Source organism: Megascapheus bottae, chromosome 6 (genome assembly GCF_031878675.1).
Source record: "Megascapheus bottae isolate mThoBot1 chromosome 6, mThoBot2.hap1, whole genome shotgun sequence".
Lineage (NCBI taxonomy): Eukaryota > Metazoa > Chordata > Mammalia > Rodentia > Geomyidae > Megascapheus > Megascapheus bottae.
Genome location: NC_143514.1, coordinates 64899163 through 64923206, shown reverse-complemented (window position 1 = coordinate 64923206; position 24044 = coordinate 64899163). Strand labels below are relative to the sequence as shown.

The 24044-nt window shown below is 44.1% G+C and overlaps 1 protein-coding gene and 1 pseudogene across 3 annotated transcripts; both read left to right on the top strand.

Moving 5' to 3' along the window:
- Zbtb8a (zinc finger and BTB domain containing 8A) lies at positions 1–19516 on the top strand. 3 transcript variants are annotated; one of them, XM_090335337.1, is made up of 5 exons: positions 1–433; positions 4182–4281; positions 5808–6631; positions 11463–11632; positions 17532–19516. In XM_090335337.1, the coding sequence occupies exons 3-5, from the start codon at positions 5809–5811 to the stop codon at positions 17862–17864; spliced, it is 1326 nt and encodes a 441-aa protein (XP_090191463.1). In that variant the 5' UTR covers positions 1–433; positions 4182–4281; position 5808; the 3' UTR covers positions 17865–19516. The 3 variants fall into 3 exon arrangements, with proteins under 3 accessions (XP_090191463.1, XP_090191465.1, XP_090191464.1); XM_090335339.1 differs by having other exon boundaries at positions 17713–17834; XM_090335338.1 differs by lacking the exon at positions 1–433 and adding an exon at positions 2883–3098.
- On the top strand, positions 19118–19513 carry LOC150062158 (ubiquitin-conjugating enzyme E2 B pseudogene; annotated as a pseudogene).
- Positions 19517–24044: the final 4528 nt, after the last annotated feature.

The following is a 24044-nucleotide window of genomic DNA, read 5'->3' as shown; positions in this document are numbered from 1 at the left end:
AATCCAGCCCTTCTGCCCGCCGGAGGCGCCTTTCCCGATGTTAAGTACAAGGTTAAATTGACCAGGGGGGAAGAAAAAAAAAATGATCCGCAGCCCAAGGCTGGGGGTGGGGGCCGGAATCTGGGCGCCCCGGTGCCTGCGGCGGGTGCAGCGGGCGTGGGCTGGGGCCGGCGGTGTGGGCCAAGCCGCTGGTTGGTGCCTGCAAATCTGTGCGTTGCCCCTTTAATTGTGTCCCCGGCCCTCGGGCGTTTCTGCCCAACGCCCACGTCAGCAAATACCTTTTGTTTCTCTCCCGTTGGGGCTACTAGTTTTAGGGCGCAAAGCCTCGGCTTCGGAAGTGTGTGGTGGCGGCGGGGCTGGCTTCCCCGGCGCCGGGAATCGGGACGCTTCCCTCGGGCAGCGCGCGCGGCCGGCCGGGGCGCCGGGGCCGGCGGTGAGTGGCGGGGCGAGCCCGGGCGGCGGGCGGCGGGGCGGCGGGGCGTCGGGGCTGCCCGAGGCTGTCTGCCCGGGCCCGGTCTGTTCGTGGCGTCCGCGTTCGCGGCGTGGGGAGGCGGCTCCGGGCGCGTCGCCCGTGGGCTTCTCGGCCCCGGAGCGGCGGGAGGCGCTGAGGCGAGCGGGCGCCATTTGCAGCCGTGGGGCGCAGCGCGGCGGCGGCGGCTGAGGAGACTCGCGAAGGGCGGCGGGCGGCGGCGGCGGCGGCGGTGGCTGCGGCGGCTCCGGCGGCTCCGGCTCCGAGGGCTGGCGACGCTCACAAAGGCGCGGGGCAGCGGCGGCTGGGGAGGCTGAGGCAGTGCGGCGGGCCACGGCGGGCACCGACTCCATCCCGAGCCCGTCCGCAGCCCTTCCGCGCGCCCTGCCGGGGCTGCGGGACAATGGCCGCGCCGTCGTCGCCCGCCCGCCGCCCATCGCCCTTCGCGAATCTCCCCAGCCGCCGCTGCCGCCGCCGCCGCCGCCACCCGGCCCTGCCCGGGGTAAGGCGGGAAGGCGCCGCCGCCGCCGCGTGAGGGCGGCGGCAGGGAGCCGGCGGGAGATGGAGCCGGGCGTGTCCGGAGCCGTCGGGCGCCAGGACTCGGGAAGGTCTGGGGCTGGGCCGGGCGCCGAGCCGGCGGGGCGGGGCGGGAGCCCGAGTGCCCGGGCGTCCTCCATCCCCACCCCGCTTTCACATCCCGGTGCGCCAGGCACGGGCTGGGGACCCAGCGCGGATGGCGGCGGCCCAGCCCCGAGCCCGCACCCCTCCCACCCCGACCACGGGACGCCCGCGCCGCCCGGACGGAGCCTGCCGGGTCCGCGGGCAGCCTGTGGCGTCCAGAGGCGCGCGCCCTGCCCGGACTGGTCCCGGAGCCACGGCCCACGTGTTTGCAGGCGTGTTTGGAATTGCGCTGGCACCTGGCGGGCTCCGCTCGGCGCCCGCCTGCGTCGCCTGTGCGGAACTTCATGAGGGCGGGAGCTTTCGGCGGCGTGGACTGTCCCGCTCCACGCGGGCCTGCCGCCTGCACGCCCGGGGCTGCCCGGGGCCCGGCCGACCCCACGGGAGCATCTACGACGCCCCCCAGTTGGCCGCTGCAGTCCTGCTTTCCCACCGGGCACCACTGCCGATGGGCTCACCTCTTCCAGTGACGGAACTGTTAGGCTGTGTGTGTGTTACCGGGACTCCATCTCGGGCCCGGGTGATGGCTCTTGGCCTCCTCGCTCTACCATCTTTGAGCCACAGCTCCACTTTTGGTTTTCTGGTGGTGGACTGGAGATCAGAGCCTCACACCACCGTCCTTGTCCCGGCTTCCACCACCATCCTCCGATCTCAGCCTCCTGAGTAGCTGGGATTACGGGCGCGAGCCACTAGCGCCCCCTGATGTCTGCTTTTTGATGCTCCCGAAGAAATCCGTGTCAACGCTGGGGCGCCGTGGTGAAAGGAGCCTCAGTGCCCCGCTCCCATACCAGGCCGAATACACAGGCTCCAGCTAGTCTCAGAATGAGCCTCCCCTGTCCTGCTGTGGTGCTTCTGACCCATTTCCCATTGCTCTGCCCACCCCGCGTGGCTGTTCTCTCAACACCTTGCTGGCTCCACCTGAGGGCCTTCGGACTTTCTCTTCGATTTGCCTGAAATACTGTAACCTCAAATGCCATCTTCTCCATGAGACTTCCAAACATGTTTTCTCTTAAATATTTGATTCTTATGTCTCACTCTTTCCTGACTTAGGCCAGGACCAAGTCCATTTGTTCTGCTGAATGTAATGAAAGACCCAATAGTTAGTAATTTTCTACTCTTCTTTCCTCCTCCTCTTATTCTTTCTTTCTTTCTTTTTTTTTTTGACCAGTCCTGGTCTTGAACTCATGGCCTGAGCACTGTCCTTGGGTTTTCTCAAGGGCAGAGCTCTACCACTTGAGCCTCAGCACCACTTCCGGCTTTTTTCTTTGTATGTGGTACGGTGGAATTGACCCAGGTCTTCGTGCATGCTAGGCAAGCACTCTACCACTAGGCCAAACTCTTAGCTGCTGCTGCTGCTGCTGCTGCTGCTGCTGTTGCTGCTGCTACTGCTACTGCTCCTCCTCTTCCCCCTCCCCACCCTCCTCCTCCTCCTCCTCTTCTCCTCCCTCTTCTTCCTCTCCCACTTCCTCTCCCTCTTCTCCCTCTCCCCCCTCCTCCTCCTCCTCCTCCTCTTCCTTCTTCTTCTTTGTCCTAGGACTTGAACTCAGGGCTTGGGCACTGTCTCTGAGCTTCTTTTGCTCAATGCTTAGCACTATCACTTGAGCCACAGTGCCTGTGGATTTTGCTATCTGTGTGGTACTGAGGAACCAAACCCAGGCCTTCATACATTCTAGGCAAGCATTCTACCACTAAGCTACATTCCCAGGCCTAATTTACTTATTTTAAAAATTCATTAATTTATTTCAGTGGTAGGGGGATTGAATTCAGAAATTCACATTTGCTAGGCAAGAACTGGCAATTTATAAAGAAGAGGTATTTATTTCTCACAGTTGTGGATACTGGAAGGTTCAAGATCAAGTGGCCGTGCAGTGTAATGTCAGGTGAAGGCTATTCTGTGCTTCTAAGAGGGTACCTGGTTCCATTCTCCAAAGGAAGTAACTACTGTGTTCTGGTAGGCAGAAGGGATGGTAGGGACTAATTCCCTCAAATCTTTTTGTTTGTTTTTTTGTGTGTGGGGGGGAGTCCTGGGAGTTGAACTCAGTCTTGGTACTATTCTTGAGGTTTCTCAAGGTTGGCACTCTACCACTTGAGCCACAGCACCACTTCCTGCTTTTTCTGTGTATGTGGTACTGAGGAATTGAACACAGGGCTTTGTGCATGTGAGGCAAACTTTCTACCACTACCACTGGGCCACACTCCTGGCCCTCAAATCATTTTATAAAGGCATTAATACATATAGGAGGGCAGGGGTCTGTGGCTTGATAACTCTGAAAGGCTCTACTCCTGGAGGATTGTCTCAACATCGTTTATTTATTTGTTTATGCCAGTTTGGGGGACTGAATTTAGGGCCTAAGTGCTATCCCTGAGCTTCTTTTGCTCAAGGCTAATGCTCTACCACTTTGATCCATAGCAACACTTGTTTTCTGGCTTTTTCCTCCTCCTCCTCCTCCTCCTCTTCCTCTTCTTCTTCCTCCTCCTCTTCCTCCTCTTCTTCCTCTTCTCTTCTTTTTTTGCCAGTCCTGAGACTTGAACTCAGGGCCTGAGCAGTGACCTTGGGCTTTCTCAAGGCTAGAGCTCTACCACTTAAACCACAGTACTACTTCCAGCTTTTTCTATGCATGTGGTACCAAGGAATCAAGCCAGGGTCTTCGTGCACAGTAGGCAAGATCTTTCACTAGGTCAAACTCCTTGCCTGGCAGTTTCTTAATTGAAGTTAAGGGATAAGACTTTTTTGACTTGGAACAGAAATCTTCAGATCTCAGCCTCTTGAGTAGTATGGTTACAGGTGTGAGCTACCAGCACCTGTCCCATGCAAATTATTTAAGTAAGCATATATTTACTTTTTTATTTAGGTGTTTTGAAATAGGATCTTACTATGTTACCCAACTGGCCTGGAACTTTCAGCCTCCCCAGTGCTGAGATTACAGTTATACATCACTGTCCTGGCTTAAATAAATATTTATCATGTATTTCATCAGATATGCCTGTCATATTAAAAAAATGCACTGAAACTGCTATTTTTTTCTCTCTACAGGACAGTTCTCCTTGTGTGGGTTATGTTTGACTTGGAATTGTACCTTTTTCACTCCAGCTGATTTAGCAGGGTTTCAGGAACAGCATTCATAAATTTCCAGGTATGAAAAATGGATTCTTTTTTTTTTTTTTGGTGCTGGACTGAAACCAGGGCTTGAGCATGCTAAGTATAAGTTTTACCACTGAGCTCTCTAACCTCAGTCCAGGTATGAGAAATACTTAATTCTTAATATTATACCTCATTTAAATATGTACACAAAAAGTAGAATTTTTGCACTTTCACATTTTGTATATCAAAGAAGGAACTTATTAAAAGTAAATGAAAAAAAGAAAAGTAAAGGAAAATTCACAGTTCAGAACATTAAACATTCTGAAATTTTTGGCCAGTTTGCTCTGTTCACTTACTGTTAATTCTTTTTTTGTTCTTATTTTTGCCAGTCCTGGGGCTTGAACTCAGGGCCTGCTCAAGGACTTGAGCCACAGCACTACTTCCGGCTTTTTTCAGTGTATGTGGTACCAAGGAATCGAACCCAGAGTGTTGTGCATGTTAGGCAAGCACTCTACCACTAGGCCAAACTCCCGGCTCCAACTTCTTACTAATTCTTTTTTTTGTGTGGGTCATGGGGCTTTGAACTCAGCCTGGGTGCTGTCCCTGAGCTCTTCAGCTCAAGGCTATTGCTGACCCCTGGGCCTGGGTATTGTCCCTGAGCTCTTCAGCTCAAGGCTACCACCCTACCCTTGAGCCACGCCCACTTCCTATTTTCTAGAGTCTCAGGTCCTATTGTGCCCGGGCTGGCTTTGATCCTCAGATCTCAGCCTCCTGAGTAGCTAGAATTACAGGCGTAAGCCACCACCCCCTGCTTTGGTCACTTTTGAGACCTAAGCTTATTTAATTTAATTTTATTTAACTTATTTTGCTAGTACTGGGACTTGAACTCAGAGCTTCTTGTTTCTTGCTTGGCTTTTTTTTTTTTTTCCATTCAAAGCTGACACTGTATCATTTGAGCCTCTATATTTTGAATCTCAAATGTTACTTCTCAGGTATTCCCTCCCCTCCCCATCCAACCTAAGGTAGTTTACCATTCATTCATTCACTCATCTGTCAGTCCTGGTGCTTGAGCTCTCCTAGTTTGAAAACCATACACCTGTAAGAATCTAGGTTGGGCGTGGTGGCTCATGCCTATAATCCTAGCTACTCAGGAAGCTGAGATCTGAAGATCAAGGTTCAAAGCCAGCCTGGGCACAATAGAACCTGAGACTCATCTCCAGTTAACCTCTAGAAAACAGGAAGTGGGGCTTGACTTAAGGGTAGGGTGGTAGCCTTGAGCTGAAGAGCTCAGAGACAGCACCCAGGCCAGAGTTCAAGCCCCATGACCAACATAAAAACAAAACAAAACAAAACAAAATTCCCAAACAAGAATCTAGGCTCAATAAACAGAGTTGATGAAATTAACTCTATTAGTAATAGTAGAGTATTAAATGATAGCTTGAAACCAACTATCTTCTCTGCCTTTCCTCAGGAGGGAAAGTAGTTTTGGTAAGAGAAAGAGGCTTGCTTCTAATTTCTTTGCATCACCCTAGACAGGGGTTGTTCTTTCCTGTGGTAACTGCATATGTCTCCCCACAGAATGGAGATCTCTTCCCACCAGTCTCACCTCCTGCAGCAACTCAACGAGCAACGCAGGCAAGATGTGTTTTGTGATTGCAGTATTCTAGTTGAAGGAAAGGTATTCAAAGCACATCGCAATGTGCTGTTTGCTAGTAGTGGCTACTTTAAAATGCTTCTTTCTCAGAATTCAAAGGAGACATGTCAGCCAACCACAGCGACATTTCAGGCGTTCTCTCCTGACACTTTCACAGTTATCCTGGACTTTGTTTATTCTGGAAAACTCTCTCTTACTGGACAAAATGTCATTGAAGTTATGTCTGCTGCTAGCTTCCTTCAGATGACTGATGTCATTAGTGTATGTAAGACTTTTATTAAATCTTCCTTGGACATCAGTGAGAAAGAAAAAGATCGATACTTCAGTCTCTCAGATAAAGATGCCAATTCAAATGGCATAGATCGTTCCTCTTTTTATAGTGGCAGCTGGCAAGAGGAAAGCAGTTCTCCACGTTCTCACATCAGCCCAGACCTAGGAACAGGTATAATAAGTGGAAAACCATGGAGTAAATATAATTACCATTCTGTATCCCAAAGGAATACTCAACAACCTTTGGCCAAATATGAACAGAGGAAAGATTCCATTAAAAAGACAAAACATTTGAGATTATCTCAGCCTTCTGAAGTTGCTCATTATAAATTAAATAAAAGAGAAGCACGGATATCCGATTCCTCCAGCCAGGTTTCACAGACTGAAGAACAAGCACAAGTTGATGCTGAAGTGAACTCTGCTCCTGCTGCCTTTCCATACAGCCAAGGACCTGAGGCCACATCCCGGAGTATCCCAGGTATTCAGAGCACAGTCCCCAGCCAGGTTCCAATTTCCCATGGAAAGCAGTCCTATCTCAACATATCCTTAATTGTGAGTGATGTGCCCACGTGTGTGTGGGCGCGCGCACTCGCATGCACATACACCGGTTGTGGAGCTTGAACTCTGGGCCTGGGCGCTGTCCCTGAGCTCTTCTGCTCAAGGCTACCGATCTACCCCTGGGCCTGGGTGGTGTCCTGAAGCTCTTCCTGTTTTCAAGTGGTTAATTGTAGATAAGAGTCTCACGGACTATAGTGCCAGGGCTGGCTTTGAAGCTCGATCCTCAAATCTCAGCCTCCTGAGTAGTTAGGATTACAGGGTTGAGCCACTGAGCCACTACACCTGGCATAGTGGGTTTTTTTTTTTTTTTTGCCAGTCCTGGGGCTTGAACTCAGGGCCTCAGCACTATCCTTGTTTTTTTTTCTCAAGGCTAGAGCTCTACCACATGAGCCACAGCACCATTTCCGCCTTTTTCTATGTATGTGGTACCAAGAAATCAAACCCCGGTCTTTGTGCAAGTGTGGCAAGCACTCTACAACTAGGCCAAACTCCCGGCCCCTGTAATAACTTTATATATATATATATATATATATATATATAGTGGGTCATGGAGCTTGAACTCAGCATCACTTCTGGCTTTTCTGTTTATGTGAGGCTGAGGAATCCAACCTAGGACGTTGTGCATGCCAAGCAAACACTACTGCTAAGCCACCTTCCAAGCTCCCTCCTATAATAATTAAAAAAAATATATATATATATATTCTAGCCAGGCACCAGTGGCTCACACCTGTAATCCTAGCTACTCAGGAGGCTGAGATCTAAGGATCACAGTTCAAAGCCAACCCGGGTAGGAAAATCGGTAAAACTCTTTATCTCCAATAAAACTACTCAGAAAAGGCTAGAAGTGACCTCCTGGATAGCTTGAACGTCAGGCATTGAGTCACCAGCACCAAGCTATTCATTGAACCAACTTCATTAGTCCTAAGCAAACTGCTAATGAAGATCACAAGAAAGAATAATCAGGGGCCCGCAGTGTGGTCTAGTGTAGAGTGCTTGGTTAGTATGCACAAAGCCCTGGGTTTGATTCTTTGGTACCACATATACAGAAGAAGCCAGAAGTGGTGCTGTGACTCTAGTGGTAGAGTACTAGCCTTGAGAAAGCTCAAGGACAGTGCCCAGGCTCTAGTTCTAGCCCCAGTACTGGTGAAACAAACAAACAAACACAAAAACCCCACAAAAATTCTAGTAATGGGTCCCTACACACTGCTATAGATCCAGTATTAGGAGGCTGAGGCAAGAGGATATCAAGCTCGAGGCTATCCAGAACTATGTAGCAAGCCCTTGTCTCAAGCTACAATAGCAACAACCAAAACAAAACAACAAGCTGGGTACTGGCTGCCCAGGATGTTGAGACCTAGAGAATCTCCATGTTTTACTTTCTTTTTTCTTTTTTAGAAAAAAAACTTAGGGAGACAATTCATTTTTGGAATTAGAACATGATTTCATCTGACTTCCAATTTTAAAAATCACAAACGTTCAAATAAGCATCAAGTTATAATCCTTACTCCCTATGAGAGCCTGGATGTTCAAGTTCTTAGACAGCCTTTTGTTTTTCCTTTTTCTTAGCATATATATTATTTTATTAAAGCAAAGAGGTTTCTTGGGCTGGGAGCATGGCTCACTGGTAGTGCTCACCTAGCATGTCCGAATCCAGGGGTTTGATTCCTCAGTACCACATGGACAGAAAAGGCCAGAATTGGCACTATGGCTCTCAAGTGACCGTGGACAGTGCCCAGGCCCTGAGCTCAAGCCCCAGGACACACACACACACACACACACACACACACACACACACACACACACGAAAAAGGTTTCTTTGTGATATTTCCATCTGTGCATACAATGAACTCTAATCAGGCGTATCCCCTTCACCACTCACCTTTGAGAAAATATCAGTAAGCCCACTGTTCCTGGAATTTATTATTTCATCTTACTGTTTTCTTCCCCTTGGGTCAGGCAAGTTATCTACACCAACTCTCAGTTGTCTGGCCCAACTCTAAACTTAAGTTAGAGGTGAAGCCGGACCCTGATGGCTCACACCTGTAATTGTAACTACTCAGGAAAATGAGATCTGAGGATCAGTCTGGGCAGAAAAGCCCAAAAGACTTATCTCCAATAAACTACTCAGAAAAAGCCAGAAGAGGCACTGTGGCTCAAGTGGTAGAGTGCTCAGGGATAACACCCAGGCCCTGCGTCAAGCCCCAGGACCAGTAAAAAACCAAAACACAAACAAAAAAAAGTTAATGGGGTGAAGAACAAACAGGATGGATTACACTGAGGAATCTTCAACACTCCCTAAATATACAAAATACAAAGAAATCCTTTTTCTTTTCTTTCTTTCTTTCTTTCTTTCTTTCTTTCTTTCTTTCTTTCTTTCTTTCTTTTTTTTTTTTTGGTTGCTCATGGAGCTTGAACTCGGCTTGGGCACTATCCCTGAGCTCTTCAGCTCAAGGCTACTGCCCTACCCGTGGGCCTGGGCTTTGTCCCTGAGCTCTTCAGTTCAAGGCTACTGCCTTACCCTTATAGAGTCTCACAGTCTTCAGTGCCTGAGCTGGCTTCAAACTGCCATGCTCAGATCTCAGCCTCCTGAGTAGCTAGGATTACAGGTATGAGCCACTATCTGTCTCTCTCTGTCTCTCTGTGTGTGTCTCTCTCTCTCTCTTCCAGTCCTGGGGCTTTAACTCAGGGCCTGGATACTGTCCTTGGGCTTTCTCAAGGCTAGCACCCTTCCACCTGAGCCACAGCACCACTTCTGACATTTTCTGTGTATGTGGTACCAAGGCATCAAACCCAGGACTTCGTGCATGCTAGGTAAGCACTCTACAACTAGGCCACACTGCTGGCCCCTAGCATATAAATTCTTTAAAATGATTTGTTTTTTTATGAACAGTGTTTTCTTTTTTAGTTTTGTCTTTGTGGTATTGAAGATTAGGCATAATGCCTGATGCATGTTAAACATATACCCTATCAGTGTACTATAACCAGCATGTACATTTTTTTTTCTTTTTTGTTTGTTTGTTTGTCATGGGGCTTGAACTTGGCCTGGGCACTGTTCCTGAGCCCTTCAGCTTAAGGCTACTACCCTACCCTTGAGCCAAGTCCCACTTCCCATTTTCTTGGGGTTAATTAGGGATAAGAATCTCAGGTCCTTTTGTGCCTGGGCTGGCTTTGAACCTTGATCCTCAGATCTCAGCTTCCTGAGTAGCTAGGATTACAGGCATGAGATACAGGGCCGGCTAGCATATACGTATTTTTAAAATAAAAGGCAACCTGGTTGATTTTTATGTTTGTTTGTTTGTTTTGGTCAGTCATGGAGCTTAAGCTGGGGCTTGGGCACTGTCCCTGAGCTCTTTTGTTCAAGGCTATCTAGCATTCTACTATTTTGAACCACAGTGCCACTTATGGTTTTCTGGTGGTTAATTGGAGGTAAGAAGGTAAGAGTCTCATGGACTTTTCTGCCTGGCTGGTTTCAAACCTCTACCCTCAGATCTTAGCCTCCTGAATAGCTAGGATTATAGGTATGAGCTATCAGTGCCTGGTTTTTATTTTATTTTTACAAGCTAAATTTTCCTTGAAAATATGTGAAATAGTATGTTGTAGCGCTTACTTTCAGTGAGCGGTCTCTAATCACTGACCAAAGCATACAGAAATAAGAGCAGAAATAAGATATCTTTGTTGTCTTTTTTTTTTTTCTTTTGCTAGTCCTGGTGCTTGAACTCAGGGCTTGAGCACCATCCTTAGGCTTTCTCAAGGCTAGTGCTCTTCCACTTGAGCTATAGCACCACTTCCAGCTTTTTTCTATGTATGTGGTACCGAGGAATCAAACTTGGGTCTTTATGTCTGCCAGGCAAGCACTATACCACTAGGCCAAACTCCTAGCCCCACATGAGACTTTTATCTCCAATTAACCACCAGAAAACCGGAAGTAGGAAATGGGAAGTAGTGCTGTGGCTGAAGGGGTAGGGTGGTAATCTTGAGCTGAAGAGCCCAGGTACAGCGCCCAGGCCCAGAGTTCAAGCCCCACAACTGAAGGTGATAGTGGTATAGTGCTTGCCTAGCAGGCATAAAGCCCTGGGTTTGATTCTGGGGTACCACATACAAAAAGAAAAAAAAAAAGGAATCTCATCAGCAAGTGCTGGTGACTCATGCCTGTAATCCTACTCAGGAAGCTGAGATCTAAGAATCATGGTTCAAAACCAGCCCAAGCAGGAAAGACTGTGAGACTCTCATTACCACTTAGCTACCAGGAAAGTGGAAGTGGCTCAAAGTGGTAGAGTACTAGCCTGGAGCCAAAGAGCTTAGGAACATCGTACAGGCCCTGAGTTCAAGTCTCACAACTGACAAAAAAAAAAAGCATGAATTTTCCTGCCCAATTTGGCTTCAAGCCATGATCCTCATATCCCAGCCTCTTAGCCTTCTGAGTAAGGTTATAGGCATGAGCACTGCATAGACCAGCACTTGGCTGTGGCTGTAGTCTTAGAATCCAGTCTTACCTTTTGACATTTAAAATCTTAATATCATTTAAAATCTATGTTAAATAAAAAGATAAGTATGTCAGTCAAATTTTTCAGGCTTTATAAATATATAGATACTGCAGTTAGAGTTGTATACATAGGATTATGTTGAAAATCTAGTCTTAATACATTTTTCTTTTTCTTTTTTTAACATTTCAAGTTTCTTTTGGATTCCTTATGTTAATAGCCTTGCTATTATAAAGTCTCCAGTGACTTATTCACACTGTCCCATGACAGATGAACTGCCCAGGATGCGATTCAAGTGCCCATACTGTACACATGTGGTGAAGCGGAAAGCAGACCTCAAGCGCCATCTGCGTTGTCATACAGGAGAGAGGCCTTACCCATGCCAAGCTTGTGGGAAAAGATTTAGCAGACTAGACCACCTAAGTAGCCATTTCAGAACAGTATGTATACAATTTTCCATCATTTTACTTCTTGAGAAATATATGCAATTACCTGCTTGAGTTACAGAGGGAAATTTTTTTTACCTCTTTTCTTTCCTTTCTTTCTTTCTTTTTTTTTGTTTGATACTGGTCTGGGTCTTTGAACTCAGGGCCTAGGAACTGTCCCTGAGCTTTTTTTTCCTCATGGTTAGTGCTCAGCTACTTGAGTCACAGCTCCACTTCTGGCTTTTTTGGAACTTAATTAGAGATAAGTTCAAAGGCTTTCATGCCTAGGCTAAATCTGAACTGCAATCCTCAGGTCTTAACTATATAGAGAGAATGTATGTGCCAGATCAAGTGGAAAAAAAGGCAGAACTCTGCCTTTATTAACTTCAAAGGCTAGATTCTTTTTCTTTCCATTTTTTAAAATTTATTTTTAAATTTTTATTTTTGCCAGTCCTGAGACTTGAACTGGGGGCCTGAGCACTGTCCTTGGGCTTTCTCAAGGCCAGTGGTCTGCCACTTGAGCCACAGCACCATTTCTGCTTTTTTCTGTCTATGTGGTACTAAGGAATCGAGCCCGAATCTTCATGCATGCTAGGCAAGCACTCTACCACTAGGTCAAACTCCCAGCCCTCAAAGGCTACATTCTTTTTAAGTGCACATCTGCAATCCTAGCCCTTGGAAGACAGAAGCAGAAGAATTGCATGTTCTGGCCTGGCTTGTGCTACACTGTCACTTCAAAGACCATCTAAGCTGCATAGCAAGACCTTGTCTCAAAAATCCCAAGGGCCTTGGGGCTGGGAGTGTGGCCTAGTGGTCTAGTGCTTGCCTAGAATGCATGTCCTCCAGATCGCATACACAGAAAAAATCAGAAGTGGTGCTGTGGCTCAAGTGGTAGAGTGCTAGTTTTGAGAAAGCCCAAGGATAAGCCTCAGGACTAGCAAAGAACTAAAACAAGGGCCAAGGATATAACTCAGTGATAGAGTTCTTGTCTAGCATGTGCAAAGCCCTGAGTTCTTTTCCAAGACAGCAAAAATGGTAATAGTATAAAAGTAATAAATAGCCTGGCACTGGAGGCTCACCCCTATAATCCTAGCTACTCAGGAGGCTGAGATCTGAGGATCATGATTCAAAGCCAAGTCCAGACACAGAAGTCCATGAGACTCTGTTTTTTTTTTTTTTTTTTGGGCCAGTCCTGGGCTTGTGCTCAGGGCCTGGGCTCAGGGCCTGGGTACTGGTCCTTGGGTTTTCTCAAGGTTAGAGCTCTACCACTTGAGCCATAGCACCACTTCCAGCTTTTTCTATGTATGTGGTACCAAGGAATTATGCATGCTAGGCAAGCATTCTACTAGTAGGCCAAACTCCCGGCCTCCGTGAGACTCTTATTAACCACCAGAAAACTGGAAGTGCTGCTGTGGCTGAAGTGGTGGAGTGATAGCCTCGAGCTAAAGAGCTCAGGGATAGTACCCAGGCCTAGAGTTCAAGCCCCACGACTGACCCCCTGGCCCTCAAAAAAGAGTAACAAATATATATTATAAAAAATAAGAAAGTGGAGCTGAAGACATTTTTCAGTAGTAGTGTATCAGCCTAGCAAGTGCAAGGGCCTGAGTCCAAACCCTTGACCTTAAAAAATGAAAAACTATCAAAGGCAAATATAAAATACAAATACTATATTTTTTCACTCAGATGTTACTATTATTAATAATCCTATTATATCTTTTCTTCCAAAGTTTTTTCTTTGCATATATATGTTCTTTTTAACCAAAATGAAAGTACACTATTCATGCTGTTTTATAGCCTGCTACCTTAAAGGAATAATCTGTGTTTTTCTCTCTCAATAAAATTTTATCTAGTACCAAGTTGAATTTCAAATTTTATCATAGTCCCCACCAAGTATCTTTCAAGGCATAGTCTAATGCAGGACCATGTAGTTCACATAACTGCTAAACTATTTATGTACAGTTTGGGTTTGGGAAAGCTTTTTGGCATTACTAGGGTTGGAACTCAAAGTCCTGCACTTGCTAAGAAATCTCTCTACCCCTTTTGCCACACCTCCAACCCCCTTAAGCTGTACTTTTAATGAAATATAATTTGCCTACACTTATCTTCTTATTCCCATAAAACTAGGTTATTGAAGACACTGAATCAATTATTTAAAAAATATGAATCTGCATTTGCTTGCTTCCACGTGGTATCATTAATTCTTGCTTACTCCCCCTGCATTTTCCATAAACTAGTTTTATGTAAGTACTAATGAATACAAGTTAAGCACTTTTGGCTAGAACACATCAAAATCGAAGTTGCATATTTCGTATTATGTCACACTAGGAGAGACATATTACTTGGTGGATTGGATTGATCATGATTTAAAATCAGTCAGCTCTGTGTGGTGATACATTCCTGTCATCCTAGCAGAGGTAGGGCTATTGTGTATCAAAAGGTTAAAAAAAAAAACACTAAAAAAAAAAAAAGAACTAGAGGCATAACTCAGGTGGTAGAGTACCTGCCTCACAAGTGAAAAAGGCAGCCTGACCTTCAAAAAAGAAATGGTTGATTTTTGTCTTGAGTTGACGGTACTGTGATTTTCCATAAGCACTCTAATGAACTGTTGTTAATCTTTATCCAAATTATTAATTTTACTTGGGGTTGTGGAATGACTTACTAATTGTTCCTCATGCTTCCTATTCTACTAGCTAGAAATCAACAGAGTATATCCTTCTTTTATTACTTGGGGCTATTTGGTTACATTGAATACATTTGTTTTGGTTGGTAGTTGAACTCTGGGCCTGGGCACTGTTCCTGAGCTCAAGGCTACCCCCTTGTCCCTGGGCCTGGGCATTTTCCCTGAGCTCTTCTGAGCATCACTTCTGGTTTTCTAGCGCTTAATTGGACATAAGCGTCTCACTGACTTTAGTGCCTGGGCTAGCTTTGAACCCTGATCCTCAGATCTCAGTCTCCTGAGTAGCTAGGATTACAGGCGTGAGCCACCATGACCGGCTTACATTTATTTTTTATTTTATTTTATTTTGTGCCAATTCTGGGCTTGAGCTCAGGGCCTGAGCTCAAAGCTAGAGCTCTACCACTTGAGCCTCAACATCACTTCCAGATTTTTTCTATGTATGTGGTACCAAGGAATCAAACCTGGGTCTTTGTGCATGCTAGGCAAGCACTCTACCACTAGGCTAAACTCCTGGCCCATTTATTTTTATTTTTATTTATTTAATTTTTTGTCAGTCATGGGGCTTGAACTCAGCCTGGGCGTTGTTCCTGAGCTCTTTAGGTTCAGGCTACCCTTAGAGCCACAGTCCCACTTCCCATTTTCTAATGATTAATTGGAGATTAGAGTGTCACTGACTTTAGTTCCTGGGCTAGCTTTGAACTAAGGTCCTCAGATCTCAGCCTCCTCGAGTAGCTCAGATTACAGGCCTGAGCTATGGTCCCTGGACTTATACCTATCTTTTAAAAAATTTTTTTCCCAGTCCTGGGGCTTGAACACAGGGCCTGGGCACTGTCCCTGAACTTCTTTTGCTCAAGAGTAGCATTCTACCCCTTGAGCCACAGCAACGCCGGCCTTTTCTGCTTATGTGATACTGAGGAATCAAACCCAGGGCTGCATGCATGCATACAAGGCAAGCAGTCTACTGCTAAGCTTACATTCCCAGCCCACCTCCTTTTAATTAATTAATTTATTTATTTATTGCCCGTTATGGGGCTTGAATTCAGGGCCTTGGAACTTGTTCTTGAGCCTCTGTACTCAAGGCTAGCATTTTACCACTTGAGCCACAGTACCACTTCCGGTTTTTGAGTGGTTAATTGGAGATAAGAGTCTTGCTGGGACTTTTCTCCTTGAGCTGGCTTTAAACTACAGTCCCCAGATTTCAGCCTCCTGAGTCGCTAGGTGCTTCTTTATTTGGTGACCTATTTCTATGCTCTTCTAACTTTATCTAAATGCATACTCCATACATATTAATCTAACACTATGCAATTAACTGTTATAATTTATAATTAGATCCCATAATTTACTACTCTTTTAACAGCTGTCATTAGAACTGCTTATCACTAATTGTAATCATAGATAATCATTCACAGGTTACAACTTTTTTTTTCCCCGCTAGTCCAGAGGCTTGAACTCAGGGCCTGAGCACTGTCCTTGAGCCTTCGCAAGGTTAGAGGTTTACTATTTGAGCCACAGCACCACTCCTGTTTTTTTTTCTATGTATGTGGTACCAAGGAATTGACCTGGGTCTTCATGCATGCTAGGCAAGCCCTCTACCACTAGGTCTGGCCCTGGTTACAATGCTTTTTTTTTTTTGGTGGGTCATGGGGCTTGAATTCTTGGCCTGGACACCGTCCCTGAGCTCTTCAGCTCAAGGCTACTATCCTATCCCTTGGCCTGGGTGTTGTCCCTGAGCTCTTCATTCAGCTCGAGGCTACCAACCTACCCCTAGAGCCACAATGCCACTCTGCTTTTCTAGAGGTTAATTGGAGATAAGAGTCTCAGGTCCTTTTGTGCCTGGGCTGACTTTGAATCTTGATCCTCAGATCTCAGCCTCCTGAGTAGCTAGGATTATAGGCATGAGCCACCACACCCAGCTGGTTACAGCTTTTTAAACTAAAAGATTTCACATGTTTTATTTAGTCCTTAGTTTAACTCTGTGAACAGCATCCTGGTTAGCAAAAAGAAAGCAAGCAGATAAGTGAAAGAACCAGTTGATTATTTATGACAAGTATGTTTATCTGGGCATACTAGTTAACGTATTTTGACCTTCACCTTGAAAGCAGCTTTTTTTTTTTTTTTTTTTTTTTTGGTGCTAGTCCTGGGCTTGAGCTCAGGGCCTGAGCACTGTCCTTGGACTTTCTCAAGGCTAGAGCTCTACCACTTAAGACTCAGCACCACTTCTGGCTTTTTTCTATGTATGTGGTACCAAGGAATTGAACCCCGTCTTGGTGCATGTTAGGCTAGCATTCTACCACTAGGCCAAACTCACAGTCCCTCAACAGACTCTTTTAAGAATTCAGTAATCGATTTTATTAAAAATGGTAATAAGGGTAAGGAATTTGGCTCAGTAGAAGAGCCCTTGCCTGGCAAAGTGTAAGGCCCTGAGTTCAGTCCTCAGCTCTGGGGAAAAAATGGTGATAAATTCATATTAATATTTGGAAGTGGTGCTGTGGCTCAAGTGGTAGAGCAAAAGCTTTGAGCTGAAGAGCTCAGGGACAATGCCCAGGCTTAGAGTTCAAGCCCCACAACAGACAACAAACAAACAATTTCCTTTAGCTAAATAACAAAAAATTATTATATGAAACAAGAATCTTTTTTGTTCTCCCCAAATTAAATATATATTTCTTAGATAGCACTTCCTAAATGTTTGCAATAATTATTCTCTGGAGCTATCCCATTATTATCTGTAACAGCAAAATACTGACTGTATAAAAATATTATGGCCAGGCAGGTGCTGTGGCTCAGCCTATAATCCTAGCTGCTCAGGTGGCTGAGATCTGAGGATCAAGGTTCAAAGCCAGCCCAGGCACAAAAGGACCTGAGACTCTTATCTCCAATTAATCAGCAAAAAGCCTGAAGTGGAAGTGTGGGTCAAGCGGTAGCGCACCAACCTTGAACAAAAAAGTCAAGCAAGAGTTCAAGGCCCTGAGTTCAAGCTCCAGTACTGGCAAACAAATCCACACAAAATTAGTTATTGAATGTTAATAATAAAAGCATTCTTACTTTTATTTGGCAAAAGCTGATACCTGGTATTTCTCTGATATCAATTTTCCACCAAAACTTATTACTTCTAATAATAATTCATTTTTGAGTTGAATGCATGGCTTTGAACATCTTTATTTATGAATTGTAACCTCAAATATCAAACTGACCTGCTTTTAAAAACCATTTCTTATCACTATTTAAATCTCTACACAGATTCACCAGGCATGCAAACTAATCTGCAGAAAATGCAAACGCCATGTGACTGACCTAACAGGGCAAGTGGTACAGGAAGGAACCAGGCGCTACAGACTGTGCAATGAGTGTCTTGCTGAAGTTGGCATAGACAGCCTCCCCATTGACTTGGAAGCTGAGCAACATCTTATGTCCCCATCAGATGGAGATAAAGATTCCCGATGGCACTTGAATGAAGAGGAGAATAGATCGTATGTGGAAATTGTGGAGGATGGGTCTGCTGATCTGGTCATACAACAGGTTGACGATAGTGAAGAGGAAGAAGAAAAGGAAATTAAACCCAATATTAGGTAGCTATGTTATGAATTCCCAGAGCTGGCATGTCTGCAGTCTGCATTGACTTCCTATAATTCTCTTTCCATGGCTGGAGTTAGTTAACATATTTATCCTACTGACTTAAAAAAACACCCTGGTATAACTTGCATGCTTTCTGAACAGGCCATTGTATTCATTGTGACCTTTGTTCCCTAAAACATGTTGCTGCACTGGAAAGAAAGACTTGGCTTGAGTTGGCATGATAGATGATAACTGTCCTTTTATGTTATTATAGATATCTTTTTTCTTTTAATGTTGGAAAATCTATTTAGCAAACTTTTTTCAAAAAAATATTTTAAATAAATTTATCACAATCAAACTTTATTTCTAATCTCTTCAGTGGTTTAGGATTGTAGCAAAAGACTAAAATGTTTCCTATTTGGCATTTTTGTCCTTAAATTAAAAAACATTCTTTAAAACAAATAACAACAAAAACAACAACAAAAAACTAGAGATTGACCAAAGGTTATATACCGACATTACTTTTTAGATTGCTTTGACATTTTATTTCTGTTTTTTTTTCTTCCCAGTCCTGGGGCTTGAACTCAGTACCTGAGCACTGTCCTTGAGCCTTCTCAAGGCTAGAGCTCTATCACTTGATCCACAGCACCACTTCTGGCTTTTTCTGTTCTCCTTTTCCCGTACAAAAAATATATATCTTAGACTTATTCACATAGTGTTAGTAATGTGTCTGTAGTCCTTGTTGATAAACTAATATGTTAAAGCTATTTATTGAGGCCCCAAGTGTGATCTTGTGGTAGAATGCTTGCCTAGCATTGCTGGGTACCACATACACAGAAAAAGCCAGAAGTGGTGCTATGGTTCAAATGATACAACGCTAGCTGCAGCGGCTCACGCCTGTAATCCTAGCTACTCAGGAGGCTGAGGTCTGAGGATCAAGATTCAAAGCCAGCCCAGGTACAAAAGGACCTGAGACTCTTATCTCCAATTAACCTCTAGAAAAAGAGAAGTGGGGCATGGCTCAAGGGTAGGGTGGTAGCCTTGAGGTGAAGAGCTCAGGGACAATGTCCAGACCCAGTTCAAGCCCCATGACCCCCCCTCCCCCCCCCCACACAAAGTGATAGAATGCCAGCCAGGCGTGGTGCTGGGGGCTGGGGTGGCTTCGTGGTACTCTTTCTTTCAGACTGACCTTGGAGCAGCTGGGGAAGCATGAGGTCCCAGCTCGGAGAAGGCTCAAGAGGGATTTCAAGTGATTGCAAGAGGACCCAACCATGGGGGTCAGTGGTGTACCATCTGAAAACAACATCATGCAGTGGGATGCAGTTATATTTGGGCCAGAAAGGACACCCTTTGAGGATGGTACTATTAAACTAGTAATAGAATTTTCTGAAGAATATCCAAATAAACCACCAACTGTTAGGCTTTTATCCAAAATGTTTCATTCAAATGTGTCTACTGATGGTAGCATATGTTTAGATAGCCTTCAGAACTGATGGAGTCCAACATATTATATATCTTTTATCTTAACATCAATTCAGTCTTTATTGGATGAACTGAATCCATCCAGTCCAGCCAATAGCCAGGCAGCACAGCTTTATCAGGAAAACAAATGAGAATATGAGAAAATAGTTTCAGCCATGGTTGAGCAAAGCTGGAATGATTTGTAATAGACAACTGGTCTGTTATCTTTTTCATCATTGTTGTGTATAATTTACCTCCCAATAGACAGGCTAACAAATTTTAAGTGCCACAGGTTTTAAGGATTCTGCAAAAGAAAAAAAGGTCCTTCAGTTTAGAACCTACAAAAAGCTTGTGTATCTTGATGTACTTTTTATTGAATAGTATGAACTAAGTTATTGCCACATAAATTTGTAATATATCCTGTTTGTATTTTTTCCAAGTGTGTAATGGTGGTGTGGAGTTTTCATGACAGAATATACATATTTTGTAAATCTGGACTTTTTTCAAATGTTGAATGCCTTACTTCTGAATTCTTTAGATTTTTATATTGGACAAAAGCACTTAAAGTTTTTTATATATAAATATTACATGTAAAGCTGTTAAAATACATAACTTCAGTGTGGTGGGGAAAAAATCAAGTGTCCAAGGACATGCCTAGGCCTCTGTTCAAACCCCAGGACTGGCAAAAAAAAAAAAAAAAAAAGCTATTTATATATAAATTTAAAATATAAAATCATTTGAAAATTTATTCTTTTCATTTCTTTGAGCATTTCTGCTTTCTCTCTCTCTCTCTCTTTTCTTTTTTGCCAGTCCCAGGGTTTGAACTCAGGGTCTGAGCACTATCCTTGGGCTTTCTCAAGGCTAGAGCTTTACCACTTGGCCGCAGCACCATTTCCAGCCTTTTCTGTGTATTTGATACTGAGGAATTGAACTTGTGTCTTTATGCATGCTAGGCAAGCACTCTACCTCTAGGCCAAACTCCCAGCCCCATATATATTTCAAATAAAATTTTCTTTTTGGACACAAAGTTAAACTCCCTCTCTGAATTAAGAAACATCCTCAAATTATAGCTAAATCAGGGAAGTATTATTTTAGTTCAAAGATAAAGCTTAAATATGAAGTCTAGAAATGTAGCTCAGTGGCAGAACACTTACCTAGCAAGGCCCTTCATTCAATCCTAAGAACTAAGAAAAAAAAATCTAGTATGGCCTGGCACGGTGGCTCCCGCCTATAATCCTAGCTACTCAGGAGCCTGAGATCTGTGGATTGAGGTTCAAAGCCAGCGTAGGAACTAAATTCTATTAGACTTATCTCCAGTTAACCACCAGAAAACTGGAAGTGGTGCTGTGGCTCCAGGTGTAGGATGGTAGCCTTGAGCTGAAGAGCTCAGGGACAATGCCTAGGCCCAGAGTTCAAGTCCCACGATCCACCCCCCCAAAAAAATAAAATAAAATAAATCTGATAAACTTCACTTATAAATTCTCTGCAAATTACCACAGCGAAACTTAATGTAATTAACTTGAAATGAAGACACTGCAGATATTATACTATTACTTTTAATTATATGACATAACACAAGATGACTTTTCTGTTGTTCACATGTCTCACTATGTAGTCCAAGTGTACCATCATACCTGATAGGTTGATGAAAATGATGCTATTTTTTTAATCTTATTTAATGAATGATTTTCCTTGATATCAGTTTATGGGCTACTTTATTTTTTTTCATAAATAACTATTTTGTTTGAGAATACTTAATTTTGAGGGGTCAGGAGTTTGGCCTAGTGGTAGAGTGCTGGCCTAGCATGCAGAAAGCCCTAGGTTTGATTCCTTGGTATAACATACACAGAAAAAAGCCAGAAATGGCACTGTGGCTCAAGTGGCAGGGCTCTAGCCTTGAGCACAAAGTGTCCAAGAGTTCAAGCCCCAGGACTGGCAAAGCAAAACAAAACAGAACAAAACAAAAGCAACTTAATTTTGAGACTTTTACAAGATATACTTGATGGCAAATTTTCAGTTGTTTTCAGCCTAGCTGGTACATTTTATTCATTTTTCTTGACATGATCATTCCTTTATTTTTAACTAGTTGTATCCTAGCATCAGGTATCACTTGCAATGTCTTAGCAGAGTGATGCAACATTTGGCAAAATTATAAACTGATTTTTGGTTGTTAAGACTACTAGGCATGCTAGGAATGTGGCTTAGTGCTAGAGTGCATGCTCAGCATGCATAAAGCCCTGGGTTTGATTCTTCAGTACCACATAACCAAAAAAAGCCAGAAGTGGTGCTGTGGTTCAAGTGGTGGAAAGCTAGCCTTGAGCAAAGGCAGCTCAGGGACAGTGCCCAGGCCCTGAGTTCAAGCCCCAGGACCGGCATAAAATAAAATAAAAGACCAATATGTAAGATGGCCAATTTGAGCTTTTCTTAAATAATGCTTGTATGTGTGTACCCTTAGTGCACTTTAGTCTATGCTATTTTTTTTTTTTTTTTGCCAGTCCTGGGCTTGAGCTCAGGGCCTGAGCACTGTCCTTGGACTTTCTCAAGGCTAGAGCTCTACCACTTGAGCCTCAGCACCACTTCCGGCTTTTTTCTATATGTGGTACCGAGGATTTGAACCCGGGTCTTCATGCATGCTAGGCAAGCACTTTAACCACTAGGCCAAATTCCTGGCCCCATATGCTATGTTTTTATGCTATTAACTTCTGCCTGCATACTATACACATGAATATCAGCAGAGTGAACCTAGCACAGAATTACCAACACTTCTACTGGCCTCACAAACAGGCATTTGTATAACTGCTTCTAACAGTAAATAGTCTCCACAGACCAGCTCTCAATTTCACTCCAGTCTGAGTAGCCATCATTTTAACATAAATAATGATTGTATTAATTTAAATAATGATTCCATTTATTATCATCATATATCTAAGATTTTAGGGGCAAGTTATTTTTGAATGAAATTATTGATGAGTTCTTAAAATTTTTTTTGTGTGGGTCATGGGGCTTGAACTCTGGGCCTGGGTACTGTCCCTGAGCCCTTCAGCTCAAGGCTACCACCCTACCCCTGAGCCACAGCCCCACATCCCATTTTCTAATGATTAATTGGACATAAGTCTCAGTCTTCTAGTGGTAGAATGCTTGCCTAGATCCTCAGTATCACATACACAGGAAAAAAGGCCGAAAGTGGTGCTGTAGCTCAAGTGGTAGAGCTCTAGCCTTGAGATAGCCAAAAGGTGGTTGTCAGGTCCTGAGTTTAAGCCCCAGGGCTGGCCAAAAAAAAAAAAAAAAAAGTCACAGACTTTAGTGCCTGAGGTGGCTTTGAACTGCGATCCTCAGATCTCAGCCTTCTGAGTAGCTAGGATCACAGGTGTGAGCCACCACACCCGACAATGTATTTGGTTTTTACATATGAATGTTACATAGAGGTATAATCTGTTTAAGTAAGCTTTATGTATGTCAAGGAGTTTTTTTTTCATTGGAAAAGTAATGGATGTTGGTTAGACCAAAGTTTGTGTTTTACAGAAATGCTGGTTGTCAGCTTCTGAGTGTCCTTTATAACCTGTTTTTCTGAAGGATGTCTACTTGGCAGGATAGTTGTATCTGCAATAAGCATCACGGAATATATCAGCACTTTAAAATATGATAATGATGACATCAGATCAGCACGTATAAAAGACGATTCTCATTTTACTCAGCTTTTTTTTTTTTTGGCAGGGGGAGGGGGGCCTTGAACTCAGGACCTGAGTGCTGTCCTTGGGATTTCTCTACGTTAGAGCACTACCACTTGCCCCACATCACCATTTCCAGCTTTTTCTATGTATGTGATACCAAAGAATCGAACTTAGGTTTTCATGCATGATAGGCAAGCCCTCTACCTCTAGGCCAAACTTGTGGTTCTGCAATGTTTTGTTTTTCAGCTTGGTGGTTCTTGGTCAATATGGTATTCTCCATTTTCCTGCCAATTATTTCATTTTTCTTTATAGCTATGTAGTCCTTAATAGTGTAGATATACCATATCTTCTTTATCCATTTACCAGTTGTTAGATGTCTTGACTGATTCCAGTTTGGCTATTTTGAACTCTGCAATAAACAGGGACATATAGGTATCTTTCTTTTATACTGATTTATACTCCCTCCCTATATGCCCAATATTATGGCAGGTCTTGAAGTAGTTTCTGAGGCTCCACACTGATTCTCATAGTGGTTGTACTAGTTTACATTCCACCAAGAGCATTAAGAGGTGCCCTTCTCTTACACCCTCACCAGCCTTTATTTTCCTAATCGTTGTCACTTTGGGGTAAGATAGAACCTTTTTTTTTTCCTCCCCCGCATCAGGGGGCTTGAACTCTGGGCCTAAGCACTGTCCATGAGTTCTTTAGTTGAGGCTTGTGCTCTACCACTTTGAGCCACAGCACCTCTGGTTTTCTGTTGCTTAATTGTTGAGTCTCACAGACTTTGTGCCTGGGCTGCTTTTGAACTGTGATCCTCAGATCTCAGTCTCTTGAGCAGCTAGGATTACAGGCATGATCCACCGGCACCCGGCTTGTATTTTTTTGGCTAAGAATAATGAACATTTCTTCACAAATTAGCCAATCATACTTGGTCTTCTGAGAATAATAATTGAAATATTTGTTCTTCTGTTTAATTTTTTGAGTTTTTTTTTATTCCTCCTTCACTCCCCTACCTTTATAGATTGTGGATATTAATCCTTCTGTATTGAATAGCTTAGCCAGCTGT